At 44.8% G+C, this 15534-nt stretch overlaps 1 protein-coding gene across 1 annotated transcript in view; it reads right to left on the reverse strand.

Moving 5' to 3' along the window:
- The window catches only part of tmprss15 (transmembrane serine protease 15), an 87522-nt gene extending 80770 nt beyond the window's left edge, over positions 1 to 6752 (reverse strand). The window contains exons 1-2 of the mRNA XM_080203205.1: positions 6605 to 6752; positions 1666 to 1805 (exon numbers count right to left, since the gene is read on the reverse strand). Coding sequence (XP_080059331.1) covers positions 1666 to 1805; positions 6605 to 6752 — 288 coding nt within the window. The remainder of the gene's footprint in view (positions 1 to 1665; positions 1806 to 6604) is intronic.
- Positions 6753 to 15534: the final 8782 nt, after the last annotated feature.

A 15534-nucleotide genomic window follows, 5' to 3' on the forward strand; every position in this document is an offset into this window, starting at 1 on the left:
ATTTCTGTGGAAAGAAAGATAAAATTAGATTCGTCCTGGCTATAAAATGCAGCCAATCATTTCTACAGGTTAGTTTAGAATGTAAGTATGTGAAATTTCTGAAAATACTCAGCATCTGCGGAGAGGAGCCAATGTTCCTCTGTCAAAAACTGTGAAAGGCCATTGGGCCTGAAACATGATCTCTTTCTCTGCCCAACCTGTTGATTGTTCTCAGTTTTTCCAGCTTGAATTCCAAATTTGCAGCCTCTGTGGTATTTTGCTCTTGGATTAGGTTGGAATGTACCAGCTTCCTGTGCCTGCCTATGGTCACACTGTTCTGGACAAGTAAAACAAAATGGCTGACTCTTAACTGCCCTCCCAAGCTGCTGCCATGCAACAAGGTAGGGAGGGACAATTAATCTGGTCTTGCCAGTGATGCTCATATCCTGAGAGAAAGCTAGATAAACACATGGTTTAAGAAAAGAATAGCAGGTCATAGTCAACATCTTTTCCCAAGAGTAGGGGAGTTTAAAGAGGCCATAGGTTTTTAAGATGGGAGGGGAGAGATACAGTAGGGTCCAGAGGGGTATTCTTTTCACACAAAGTGTGGTGATGTCTGGAATGAGCTGCCAGAGGCAGTAGTAGAGGTAGGTACAATTTTGTCTTTTAAAAGCACTTAAACAGTTACATGTGTAAGATGGTTATTGAGGGATATGGGCCCAATGCAGACAACTGGGACTAGCTAAATTGTTAAAAAAAAGGGCGGCATGGATAAGTTGAGCCAAAGGGACTGTTTCAATGCTGCAAACCTCTATGACTCTCTGACTCAATAGTGCTGGGGTCAGAAAAAGTAAGGTTGGAGGAGACAAGCCAGAATGCACTAATTGGATGAATGGTCTGTTTCTTTGCTGCAAATTCTATGCGCAATAAAAATAATAATAAAAATACAGAACAAGAACTGAACCTGGGTCAAGAACAGCATCTCTGACAGTACAGCTCCCTCAGCATTGTGCTTGAGTAAGAGACCTGAGTGATGGTACTAGCAAATGTGATCATAGAAGCTAGAAGCAGGAATAGGCCATTTAGCCCTTTGAGTCTACTCCGCCATTCATTTTGATGACGGCTAATCATCGAATTCAATATCCTGATTCCCCCTTCCCCCCAAATCCCTTGATCTCTCTATCCCCAAGGGCTATGTCTGATTTATTCTTCAAATTAGACGGTGTTTTGGCCTCAACTACATTATATTAAAGCGAATTCCACACATTCACCACACTCTGGATGAAGAAACTTCTCCTCACCTCAGTTCTGAAAAGTTTACCCCTTATCCTCAAACTATGACCCCTAGTTCTGGACTGTCACACCATTGAGAACATTCTTTCTGAATTTACTCTGTCTAACCCTGTTAGAATTTTATAATTTCTATGAGATCCCCTCTCACTCTTCTAAACTCCAGTGAATATAATCCTAACCTACTTAGTATCTCCTCATATGACAGACCTGCCATCCCAGGAATCAGCCTGGTAAACCTTTGCTGTACTCCTTAATCACCTTATTAAGTCCTCTAGCAGTGTGACAATGTCCTGCTAGCTAAGCTTTGTGTGACAAAAGGTGATTGAATTCACTCTTCCACTGCCGAAGTAACTTTAATATAAGCATTAAACGGAATGACTAGATCACACATACCAAGTTCTTGAGATCAAAGGCAAGCGCTTTGAATTGTTGTGATGATTTGTTTTGTAAAAGGGCTGTGTACGACACTCCTTGGGTGATCCGAAAGGAGCCCCTTGACACTTGGGAAGGCTGATTGGTTATGTTGTGATTATCTGCAAATAAAATAAGAACAAATGAAAGAGGCCGATTAAAATGAGAACAGGTAATGATTTATTTTAGGCATTCAAAGCCTCACTGGCTCCCCCAGCATTGATTGCCCATCCCTAATTGTCCCTTGAGAAGGTGATGGTGAGCTGCCAACTTGAATGCTGCAGTCCCTGTGGTATAGGTACACCATTGGTACACATGTGTAGGTACACATTCGGCCTCTGATCTTCGGGTAAGCGTTCTCCAAGGTGGCCTTAACGACAGCGCAGAGTTGCTGAGCAGAGACTGATAGACAAGTTCCGCGTACATGACGGCCTGAACTGGGAACTTGGGTTCATGTCGCACTATCTGTAACCTGCATGACTTGCCCAGGCTTGCAAAATCTCACTAACTGTCCTTGTTGGAGACAATACACATTTCTTTAACCTGTGCTTAATCCTGACTCCACTCACATTGTCTGTACCTTTAAGACGTGATTACCTGTAAAGACTCGCATTCCAACCATTATGTCGTAAATTGAGTTTGTGTCTTTGTGTGCCCTGTTTGTGAACAGAACTCCCAATTACCTGATGAAGGGCAGTGCTCCGAAAGATCGTGGTTTTTGCTACCAAATAAACCTGTTGGAGTTTAACTTGGTGCTGTGAAACTTCTTATAGTGTGTAGGTACACCCACAGTGCTGTTAGGGAGGGATTTATAGGATTGTGAGTGGCAACAATGAAGGGTCAGCAATACATTTCCAAGTCAGGATGGTATGTGGCTTGCAGGAGAACTTCTCAGTGGTGGTGTTCCTCCTGTTCTAGTCCTTCTAGATGGTAAAGGTCATGGGTTTGGAAGATACTGTCTCAGGAGCCTTAGTGAAGTTCTTCCATGCAACTGGTAGATGGTACACACTATTACTACCATGCGTCGGTAGTTGGGAGGAAATGTCTGTGGAAGGGGTGCCAATTAAGCAGGTTACTTTGTCGAGCTTCTTGAGTGTTGTTGGAGCTGCAGTCATCCAGGTCAGTGTCGAGTATTCCATCTCACTCCTGACTTGTGCCTTGTAGATGGTAGACAGACTTTGGGCATGCATTGCTTGTTATAGGACTATGAGCCTCTGACATACTGTTGTAGCCACAGTATTTAGTTGGTTAGTTCAGTTCGGTTTCTGGTTAATGGTAATGTGCAGGCTGCCGATAGTGGGTGGGGTGGGGGGGGCTAGGTAGGGGATGGGAATTCAGGGATAGTAATGCGATGGTTAGATTGCCTGGCACTTTGTGGCACAAATGTTGCTTGCCACTTGTCAGCCCAAGCCTGGGTATTGTTCAGGTATTGCTGCATTTAGACATGGACTGCTCATGACAAAGCCTTAATTCTATCTCATCATTTATATGGAGAGTATATTGGGGACTCTGCAATTCACAGACCAGTGTCTCCAATGAGCAGCAATCCTGAGAAATTGGTTGCTTTAAATCCCAAACCACCCAGTTTCTCAGGGACTGGCCACCAGGAATTTATTACATGAAAATAAGAGACTGTAGATTCTAAGAATCAAATGGAAACACATAAACAGTGCTTAACACTACAGCCACCTCCTTATACTGAAAGCTTATCTAACATTCAAACATTCCCTAACACTTGTTATAATGATGCTACGTGCTAGGGTGGTCCAACCTGAAGTATTTGTTTCCATGTGTATTTTTCTTTTCTTAGATGTTAGCAAGAAAAGTTTGCAGCAACAGTGAGAACATAGACCTCTTTCATTAAATATCAAATAAAATGTATTGATTAATGTATTTATTGATAATAAAACACTGCAAAGAACAAACTTATACTTCAGCAAATTAACAGCAAATATTTAGTTCCTCAACAAATGAAAACGCAGAAGTATCTGTTCCCTCATAAATCTAAATTCTGCTGAGACCCCAGTTTTTCAAATAACAACCATAAGCCTCCTGCTGAAATCTAGCCAGTGATTGCCACACCATAACAGCTTAAGCAATCAGGGCCAGGAAAACGTCTTTGGCTCGGCGAAGAAAATGATCGTTTGTACAAATTAGCTTTTGCTTTAGCTGAGCTGATTCCTGAGGATGACTGACCCTCTCCCCTGCCCTTCTGCAGCCTTCCGCCCCTATCCTCCAGCTGAGTTGTTTCCTGAGGATGGCTGCCTCTCTCCCTCTTGCTGCTGCTTCTTCAACACCTCACCTGCATCCCAGCAGCCTGACTACTTGCACCAATTGCAAAGAACATCCTTTTCCCTATTCTTTCCTTGTTCCTTCCTTTCTCTTAATTACTGCCCACACATGGCTTACAAAATACATGGTAGTTTGATTTTATTTTTGCAAAAAAAAATCAATTCAATAGCATCCTACCATTTTGTGACCAATGGCTCTGAATTTTAACTTTCAGAGGATATTTTTTCTTTGCAAGGATTGCAGTGTAGATTTATCACAATGATGTCCAATGTTATGAGGACAGATTACATAAACTAGGGTTGCACACTGTACCAGAGGAGATGTGGATGGTTTGGAAAGGGTACAGAAGAGGTTTACCATGATTTGCTTTGTCTAGAGGGTATTAGCTATGAGGAGAGGTTGGGTAAACTCATTTTGCTCTCATGGAACGACAAAGGTTGAGGGATGACCTGATAGAGTTTACAAGATTATGAGTGGCACGGACAGAGTGGATAGTCAAATGCTCTTTCCTAGGGTAGAAAAGTCACATATTAGGGAATATAGGTTTTGGGGAAATGTTTAGAGGAGATGTGCGAAGCAAGTTTTTTTTTAAACATAGGGTGGTGAATGTCTGAATGCACTGCCCAGGAGATGGTGGGAGCAGGTACGATCGCAGCACTTAAGAGACATCTAGACAAATACATGAATAGAATGGGAATGGAAGGGTATGGACTCTGTAAGCGCATACGGTTTTAGTTCAGGGAAGCATCATGATCGACACAGCTTGGAGAGTTGAAGGGATGTTCCTGTGTTGTACTGTTCTTTGTTCTTTGTTCCTCCCTGGAAGTCAGAACATGAATGGATGATTTGATTAAAGTTTTCAGGATATTAAGGGGAAATAATATGGTATGGAGAGGAACAATTTTCCTAAGTTGGGATGTCTAGGACCATAGTCTAAAAACGAGAGCCAGATCTTTCAGGAGTGAAATTAAGAAATACATTGAGACACAAAGGGTGATGGAAATTTGGAGTACCCTTCTGTAAACAGCAATTCATGTGAGATTAATGGTTCATTTTAAAACTGAGATTGATATAGTTTTGTTATCCGAAGTAATCACGGATCTGCTGCCAATAAACATTTACGGTATCCGGTCACAAAGCCACAACAATCTTATTAAATCGCGGCACTGAAGGGCAAAATTTAAAATCAACTCACCTGCAGCACAGAGTGGCACAGTGGCACAGTGGTTAGCACTGCTGTCTCACAGCGCCAAGGAGCCGGGCTCAATTCCAGCCTCCAGTGCCTGTCCGTGTGGGAGTTTGCACATTTTCTCTGTGTCTGTGTAGGTTTCCTCCCACAGTCCAAGTTAGGTTAATTGGTCATGCTAAATTGTCCCTTAGTGCCAGAGGGGCTTCTTCCCTGCTGCCATCAGACTTTTGGATGGACCTACCTTATATCAAATTGATCTTTCTTTACACCCTCGCAATGACTATAACATTACATTCTGTACCCTCTCTTTCATTCTCTATGAATGGTATGCTTTATATAGTGCGCAAGAAACAATACTTTCACTGTACACCGACACATGTGACAATAATAAATGGAATGAAATCAAATCAGGGTAATTACAATGGGGGGTTACGGCAATAAGGCCAGGATGGGATTGTTGTTCGATGGGCCAACTGGCCTCCTTCTGCATTATAGGGATCCTATGAAAATGGCCACTCCAAATTCCCCATTCCTATATGCTACTTAACATGAACCAAGTCAACACTCCCAACACGCAACCAACTAAAGATGTGCAGGTTAGGTGGATTGGCTATGCTAAATTGCCCCTTAGTTTTCAGGATATTAAGGGGAAATAATAGGGTAGATAGAGAGGAACAATTTTCCTGAGTTGGGATGTCGAGCGCCGTAGTCTAAAAATGAGAGCCAGATCTTTCAGGAGTGAAATTAAGAAATACATCGAGATTAGGGATTAGCATGGTAAATGCGCAGGGTTATGGAGATGGGGTGGGGGGTGGATTTGGAAAAGATGTTCTGTTGGAGAGTCAGTGCAAACTTGATAGGCTGAATGGCCTCTTTCTGCACTGTAGGCTTTCTATGATTCAATCTCCAACAAGGCATCCCTAAAATGCACAAGCTCGCAAGACGTAAACCCACCTTGGAAAGTGAGAGAGTTGGGATATGACTAGTGTGCGAACAAATAGAACTTATTGGCCAGGATTTTATGGCCTCATTCATTGTGAAACCGTAAAATCCTACCCAAGGTCAATGGACCTTTCCATTGTCAACCCCTCGCCCACTCTGATTCCCATGGCGGACAGGATGGTAAAATTCTGGCCACTTTCAGTGGCGAAGAGATCGGACAGCTAATTCCATGAGAGGCCTCCCTTGGGCTTGTTTGGACATTCCCAAGCAAGGCTCCATAAGTAATTGCTATGCCATTTGCCCCTCTGTCCCAGTGGAGAAGGGCTGGTCTTTGGCACAATGGAACACCTGAGATCGGGAATTCTGTGGATCGAGAGAATGTGGTGCCACTCCCAAGGTATATGAGTTGCGGAAGGCACTGTATCACATGGGATTAAATATTGCTTTCAAACACCACATGCCGAGTAGGTACATCATTCGCATTGAAAATGAGCTCACCTGCAGCATACGGCTGGTGGATCACAAGCCACCCGAAGGCTATTAACCCAGCACATGCAATCAGCAGAAGGACAAAGTTGCTGACCAGTATGATTTCGAACGTGCTGAACTTTCGCCTCTCTCTGGGGTCACTGGAGCCGCCACACATTTTGTAAGTGTTGTTGGCGCGTCCACATGCAACACGCTTCAAACATACAGTGACAGCAGCTTTGCACAAGCAGTTATCAGGTAGCAAACTGAATTACCGAAGTCAGTTAGCCAGTGGCTGATGACAACTTTAAACCTGTGCTGATTAATGAGGTCTAATTTCACAATATATTTGGTTGTAGGATCACGACACTGCAAGAGAAAACTTCTTATCTGTTCAATTGCACCTATAAACAAAGTTATAAAATGGTAATTATCAGCTGCACGTGACATTTGGGAACAGTAAAGGAGATGTTGACATCTGTACAATGTTTCAAGCAGATACCCAAAGTACTTATTTTACATGATGTGTAGTCATTTTGATTTGATTTGAATTGATTTATTACTGTCACATATATTAGCATACAGTGAAAAGTATTGTTTCTTATGCGCTATGCAGACAAAGCATACCCTTCAAAGAGAAGGAAAGGAGAGAGTGCAGAATGTAGTGTTACAGACATAGCTAGGGCGTAGAGAAAGATCAACTTAATGCAAGGTAAGTCCATTCAAAAGTCTGATGGCAGCAGGGAAGAAGCTATTCTTGAATCGGTTGGTACGTGTCCTCAGACTTTCTAACTTTTTCCCTGAGGGAAGAAGGTGGAAGCAAGAATGTCCGAGGCGCATGGGATGTTTGATTATGCTGGCTGCTTTTCCGAGGCAGCGGGAAGTATAGACAGAGTCAATGGATGGGAGGCTGGTTCATGACCCTTCTTAGTTTCTTGCAATCATGGACAGATAAGTGTATCATAGAAACATAAAATCATCATAGAATCATAGAACCCTACAGTGCAGAAACAGGCCCTTCGGCCCATCAAGTCTGCACTGAACACAAAACCACCCAGGCCCTACCCCGATATCCCTACATATTATACCCACTAATCCCTCTAACCTACACATCCCTAGACACTAAGGGGCAATTTCTTAGCATGGCCAATAAACCTAACCCACACATCTTTGTAGTCGCTATCGGGATGTAGAAAAAGCAGCACTCCATTTGTAAGAAACAAGCTCCCACAAACAACAAGAACAGTTCATCTGTTTTGGTGATTTTGGCTGAGGGGTGGTTATTAGTCAGGAATCTGTGAATAATTCCCCTCACCTTTGAGATAGGGCCATGAGTTTTTTCACATCTGTCTGAGGATATGACACATTGACTGAAAGACAGACTGGAGGGACTGATTGTGGACAAGTCCCCAGGACCGGATGGAATGCATCCGAGGGTTCTGAAAGAAATGGAGGAGGTGATAGTGGATGCCTTGGTGGTTATTTCCCAAACGTCGATGGATTCCGAGGAAGTGCCAGAAGATTGGAAAATGGCTAATGTTACGCCGTTGTTTAAGAAGGGTGGCAGGCAAAAGGCAGGGAATTATAGGCCGGTTAGTTTAACGTCTGTTGTAGGTAAAATGTTAGAATCCGTCATCAAGGAGGAAATAGCGAGGCATCTTGAGGGGAATTGCTTGATAGAGCAGACACAGCATGGTTTCGTTGAGGGGAAATCGTGTCTGACAAATTTATTGGAATTCTATGAGGATGTGTCTAGGGCGGTGGATAGAGGAGAGCCGGTGGATGTGGTCTTTCTTGATTTTCAGAAGGCGTTTGACAAGGTACCTCACAAGAGGTTATTGCAGAAGGTCAGGGGGCATGGAGTTGGGGGTAGGGTGTTAGTGTGGATAGAGAATTGGTTGTCAAATAGGAGGCAGAGAGTAGGGGTCAATGGGTGCTATTCGGATTGGCGGTTGGTGACTAGTGGAGTGCCCCAGGGGTCGGTGCTGGGGCCTCAGCTATTTACCATTTATATAGATGAGCTGGAGGAGGGAACCGAGTGTATGGTGTCGAAATTTGCTGATGACACCAAGATTGGTGGAACGGCAAATTGCACGGAGGGTGTGGAGAGTCTGCAGAAGGATCTAGATAGGCTGGGCGAATGGGCCAGGAACTGGCAAATGGAATTTAATGTTGGCAAGTGCGAGGTGGTCCACTTTGGTAGGAATAATGGTAGGAAGGACTATTACTTACGTGGCGAAAAACTGCAGCATGCAACGGTGCAGAGGGACCTCGGGGTCCTTGTGCATGAGTCGCAAAAACCCAGCTTGCAGGTGCAGCAGGTGGTCAGGAAGGCGAATGGGATGCTGGCCTTCATAGCGAGGGGGATTGAATATAAAAGTAGGGAGGTCTTGCTGCAGCTGTATAGGGCATTGGTGAGGCCGCAGCTGGAGTACTGTGTGCAGTTTTGGTTGCCACACTTACGCAAGGATATTTTGGCCTTGGAGGGAGTGCAGAGGAGGTTTACTAGGCTGATACCAAAGTTGAGGGGGTTGAGCTATGAGGAGAGGCTGAATAAACTAGGCTTGTACTTGTTAGAGTTTAGAAGAATGAGGGGAGATCTCATTGAGACATATAAGATGATGAATGGGATGGATAGGATAGAGGTGGAGAGACTCTTCCCACTGAAAAAAGACAGTAGGACTAGGGGGCACAGCCTCAAGATAAAGGGGGGGGTGGTTTAGAACGGAGTTGAGGAGGAACTTCTTCACTCAAAGGGTGGTGAATCTCTGGAATTCTCTGCCAGTTGAAGTGGTGGAGGCTGCCTTGCTAAATATTTTTAAGACGCAGGTTGATGGGTTTTTGATAAGCGAGGGGATTAAGGGTTATGGGGAGAGGGCGGGAATGTGGAACTGAGCCACGACAGATCAGCCATGATCTTATTGAATGGCGGGGCAGGCTCGAAGGGCTGGATGGCCTACTCCTGCTCCTATTTCTTATGTTCTTATGTTCTTATGACAGCACCTCCTACACTGTTGCACTCCCTCGGTATAGCATTGGATTGTCACATGCAGGCTAGATTTGATGCCTCTTCTCCCCCCCCTCCCCCAACTCAGGGTAATGTGTTGGCCAGTGGGGTGAGGCACAAAGTTAGGTACCATGGTATTTGGACGCAATTTCTAGGGGCCCACCCACCAGAGGCCCACCCCCCTCCCCCGCCCACCCTTACAATCTTACCAGTGGGAGGGGAGGGATCTGGAGGCCTGTCCACCAGTAAGCCAACTGAAGCCCTTAAGTAATTGTAATTAAGTAATTAATGGCTCCTTACTGATTTCCTCCGGTCGACATGGCAGAGGTTCAATCCAGTTGAGACTCCTGCCGAGATCTTCCTACCCTGGCATTTCCCTTCCTCCCTGCCCTGCCCTGCCTATCATTAACCCCCTCACCTCCCTCGCAAGGCCTGCCACTCTGACCCTAGCAAAACCCTCGATTTACCTTAAATTTCAGCTCCATCACTTCCTACCTATTCAATTGGGACTGGCCACAGTTCCAGTAGTGGCCACCACACCCAGTGGGGCTTGCAGGGGTCAGACAGCTGCTGGCATGTATTTGGTTGTAGGCCCTGGGGAACACAGAACCTTCTCAGCAGATTGGGGGGGGTTGGGGATTTATGAAGCTGGAAGCCAATAAATCACCAGATGGCTGCTGGGTGAGCTGGGCAAGTGAAGGCAGGCACCCCTCCAACTTTAACGTGGACAGAGGGTCCCTTCCACAACTTCAACCCCTTCCCTCCATAAAATTCAATCCTTTATCCGTGGAGTGGGATTATGGAGTCTCAATTTTCTGATTCAGAGGAGTGAGGGCTACCAATTGAGGCGAGACCAACAGCTGTACCATCATCAGCTGTAAAATGCACTATTGATCCCATTCCCTCAAATATTCTTCAAATTTTCTAATGGTTAGTTAATGTCTGATGGACTATAGAACCTCTACAGTGCAGAAGAAGACTATTTGGCCCATCAGACTGCACCGACTCCCCAGTGGTACACCTTACTCAGGCCCTATCCACAGAGGACCATGTATTTACCCTGCTAATCTCCCTAATCTACAAATCATGGGACGTGTTGGGGCAATTTAGCATGGCCAATCCACCTAACCAGCACATCTTTGGACTGTGGGAGGAAACCGGAGCACCCAGAGGAAACCCACGCAGACACGGGGAGAACTCCACACAGGCAGTGAGCCAAGCCAGGAATCAAACCTGGGTCCCTGCAGCTATGAGACAACAGTGTTAACCACGAAGCCACCATGTTGTCCCTTGTGCCACTGTGCCACACCTAAGTTCTTCAGACTAAGAACAGATGGGAGCCGAGAACAAGGAGGATCCATCTTTGGAGGTCTTGAAACTATGGCTTAATTCCTCCACTCAGTGTCAGAGGTTTGACACCATCCTCCAGAGATTGCAAGAACAAAATCTAGGTTAACACTCCAAGCAGTACAACTGGAGGCATCTTTCAGCGCAGTGGTTAAACTAATGACTCATCTGCTTTCTCAGATAGATATAAAAGATCCCACATTATTTCAAAAATAAGTAGAGGTGCTTATTCCAGGATTCGCGATAATAATTATCCCTCAGTCAAAATGACGAAAGCAGACTCTCCACAAATAGTTATGCGTGGAAGGTTGCTGTGTCCAGATTGTCTGCCATATTTCCAACATTACAGACTCTGCTTGAATCATTGCCTGTAAAGCGCTATGGGATTCCTGAGCTGGTATATGCACTGTAAAAATGTAATGTCCTTCATTCTATTTTCCCAGACACTGAGTGCACCGAGGCTGGGTGTATATCACTGTAAGATGACTAACTGCATTGCCATAACCTAGGGTTCAAATTCCCTTCTTTTCTTTGATTTACCAAAGGCCACTTGAGGCAGTGGGATCGATAGATAGGGCCAGAAAGTGAAACTCCAGATAATAGAGTCTTGGAAGCACAGAGATTTACAGCATAGAAATAAGCTCTTTGGCCCAACTTGTTCATGCCACCCTTTTTTTTAAAACCCCTAAACTAATCCCAATTGCCCACATTTGGCCCATATCCCTCGATACCTATTTTACCCATGTAACCGTCTAAATGCTTTTACAAAGACAAAATTGTGCCCACCTCTACTACTACCTCAGGCAGCTCATTCTAGACACTCACCAGCCTCTGTTTGAAAATGTAATAATATAACAACTGTCTTGGCCAAATTGAGGGGGAGGCAGTGGTTGAGTGGTATTACTGCTAGATAATTAATCCAGAAACTCAGCTTATGCTCTGGGGACCCTGGTTCAAATCCCACCATGGCAGATGGCGGAAATTGATTCCAAATAAAAAAGAAAAATCTGAAATTAATAATCTACTGATGACTGAGACCAGCGCGACATGGTGGCACAGTGGTTAGCACTGCTGCCTCACAGTGCCAGGGACCCAGGTTCGATTCCCGGCTTGGGTCACTGTCTGTGTGGAGTTTGCACATTCTCCCCATGTCTGCATGGGTTTCCTCCGGGTGCTCTGGTTTCTTCCCAAAGATCTGCTGGGTCAGGTGAATTGGCCATGCTAAATTCTCCCTCAGTGTACCCGAACAGGCGCCGGAATCCTGTGAGTAGGGGATTTTCACAGTAACTTCATTGTAGTGTTAATGTAAGCCTACTTGTGACTAATAAATAAACTTTAACTTTTGAAACCATTGCTGATTGTTGGAAAAACCTTTCTGGTTCAATAAAGAAGGAAATCTGCCACCCTTACCTGGTCTGGCTTACATATGACTTCAACGCCACAGCAATGTGGTTGACTCTCAACTGCCCTCTGAAATGGCCAATTCTAGAGCAACCACGGATGGGCAATAAATGCTGGCTAGCCTCATCCTTGTCCCAAGAATGGATAAAAATATGTTAGGCAGGACATTTATCTCAAGTCTTGATCAGGACAGATCGCATCCACAAACTTTTGATTTTCAGCGAATTACTGGCTGAAATTTTCCAGCCGTTCACACCAGTGGGACTCTCTGCTGTGAACAGAGATTTGGCTGAGCGCAAAATTCTCTGTCCCCGCTTGCAGTGGCAACATGGTGTAAAGAACTGGAAAATTCTGGCCATTTGGAACCGGATACAAGGGAAGGAACTAACTCACAGGAAGTCACAATGACACCTGTACTTGCTGACCCACACTGACGCCTAGTTCAGCAATGATCCAATTAGAAAATTCTCATTCGTGTTTTCCAGTCCCTGTATGCCTCACCCCTCCCTGCCTCTGTAATCTTCTCTCACCCTACAGGTCTCCAATTGCAGCCTTCCTGTCAACCTTGATTTCCTTTGCTCATTCGAGCCTTCAGCTCCCTGAGTTGTATATTTCCTTTGTAAGCCTTTCCATCGATCTATCTATCACTCACTCCATCTTTGCAACATTCCTTACAATCCAGCTCATTGACCAAGCTTTTGTAATATCTCCTTGTATGGCTTGGTGTCCAATATTATTCGATAATGCTTCTATGAAATGCCTTGGTACATCTCACTACATTAAGGGCAGCAGAATGTAAGTGCAAATGCCGGAATTCTCTGATTTCTTACCCTTAACCACTGCTGCCAGCAAGAAGAGAGAATTTGGCACTCAGCCAAAGCTTCATTCACTGCAGCGGGACTGGAGAATCCCAGTTGCGGGCGAGATTGGAGAATTCCGGCCAAGTTATTATATTAGTGTTGATCAGAAATGATTAATAGGCTGGAAAATGTGTAAACAATTTATTTGAATTATTATTCTGCTGTTATTATTCATTTCATGCTAAAGTTATAATAAAGGGGGAAATTTTACTACCTCACCACATTTGGCAAATGGCACAGCGAGCTGGGAAGTTAGTGTGCAACTCTAAAAGTTTGATTTGTGCCCAACACCAGTTCATTAGGTTCCCGGCCTCCTTCCAAAGACACAAAGCACTTAGCGCCCAGAAAGAACGCAAAGCTTATTAGCATGGGATTGACTGGACTTCAGTATCATTGGCGAGTTCAGCAAGAATGCTTCCCCTCTTTCGGATGCTTCCCAGCTGTCCGTCAAGATGTCACGTTGCCATCAATCAGTCCCGCTCTTTAAGAGCGTGGCTCAGGTACAGCAGTAGCGAGGGAGAGCGAGGAAGTGAATACCACTGATCACCAACCTCAGGAATCCGGGATTGGCCACCACCATGGTCCGGGATGATGGTGGAGGTTTGCACGGGTGCGGGGGTTTGGGGAAACGCATGCCCAGTCTGGGGGTCCTCAGGTTGGTGTTCGCCACTAGCTTGAGGCTCTTGTTGCCCTGGCTGCTGAGTGACCCCCCCCACCCCCCTCCCTCCCAGAGGGGTTCCATATGAGGCCAAGTCCCAACCCCACTGGTGTCGCACTGGCGGCCCTGCCGACTGCTGTGACACTTTGAAATCTTTTGGGAAAATTCTGCCCAAAGACTTTCGAACAACAAGCTTTGGAGCTGCAAAGACTTGGTAAAAGCAGTGACGATTGAATAACGGCATTTTTAGATGATCCTATTCAAGGACAAGAAAAGGGGGGATTTTCCAGCCATTCACGCCCCACCGCTGCTGCCAGCGGAGGTGGAGAATTTGGCGCTCAGTCTAATCTCAGTTTACTGCAGTGGGAGCGGAGGGTCCCTCTTACACAAACGGCCAAAAAAATTTCCTGCCAAACTTCTTCACCAGAAAAAAAGGATGAGGGGTGCGAAATAAGAAGGTCAAGAGGAAGATTAAAAAGTAAATTGAACAGAAACCACAAATCACACAGTTACAAAGAGTGAGAGTCATACAAAGGGTGGTGGCGGCAGTGTGAATTGAAAGAACAAAGTCGAAAACAGGAAAGCAGATTGTCAGTTTCTCAAGAAATCTTTTTTTAAAAGCTGTGAACAAGATATGCGAGAATTAAATTGGCATTTTGCTGTTCTTTTGTTCAGTAGCTTTTGGCTTCAGCCAGTAATTTCATGGCTGGTGGTTCTTGAAGTTTTTATCAATGCCCACTTTGTAAAAAACATGTCACTCTCAGAATACAGGCACCCCTGGCAAGGCCATTGTTTATTATCCATCTCTAATTACCCACAAGAAGGTGGTCATAAGCCCACCTTCTTAAAATGCTGCAGACTCCGAGGTGTAGGTACACCCACTGCACCATTACAGGAGGATTTTGATCCTGAAACAATGAAGGAATAACAATAGATTTCAAATTAAGAATATGGGCGGCGCAGTGTTTAGCACTGATTTGATGTATTATTGTCTCGTGTTTTATTATACAGTGAAGAGTATTGTTTCTCGTGCGTTATACAGACAAAGCATAACGTTCATAGAGAAGGAAATGAGACAGTGCAGAATGTCTTATTACTAGGGTATAGAAAAAGATCAAATTAATGCAGGTTAGTCCATTCAAAAGTCTGATGGCAAGATGAAGCTGTTCTTGTATCATTTGGTACGTGGTACATGACTGCTGCCTCACAGTGCCAAGGACCCAGGTTTGATTTCAGCCTCAGGTGATTGTTGGTGTGGAGTTTGCACATTCTCCCCATGTCTGTGTGGGTTTCCTCTGGGTGCTCAGGTTTCCTCCCACAGTCCAAAGATGTGTGGGTTAGGTTGATTGGCCATGCTAAACTGTCCCTTATTGTCAGGGGGATTAAGAGGGTTATGACAGTAGGACCAGGGTGGGATTGTTGTTGGTGCGGGCTCGATCAGCCAAATGGCCTCCTTCCGCACTGTTGATTCTATGATTCTATACATAGTTCCAAGTCAGGATGGTGTTTGTAATTTGGAGGTGATTGAAATTAATATGAAATTCAATCATTCAAAGGGTCGTGAATCTGGGGAATTCTCAACTCCAGAGGGCTGTAACTCCTCTCGCGCTGAACATTTCAGGCTGAGACAAACAGTTCTCTGGTCTCTCAGGGAATCAATGGAAATAAGGAGTGGGTGGGAAAGTGG

The sequence above is a fragment of the Carcharhinus amblyrhynchos genome, chromosome 15 (assembly GCF_965287045.1).
Source record: "Carcharhinus amblyrhynchos chromosome 15, sCarAmb.v2.hapA, whole genome shotgun sequence".
Taxonomy (NCBI): domain Eukaryota; kingdom Metazoa; phylum Chordata; class Chondrichthyes; order Carcharhiniformes; family Carcharhinidae; genus Carcharhinus; species Carcharhinus amblyrhynchos.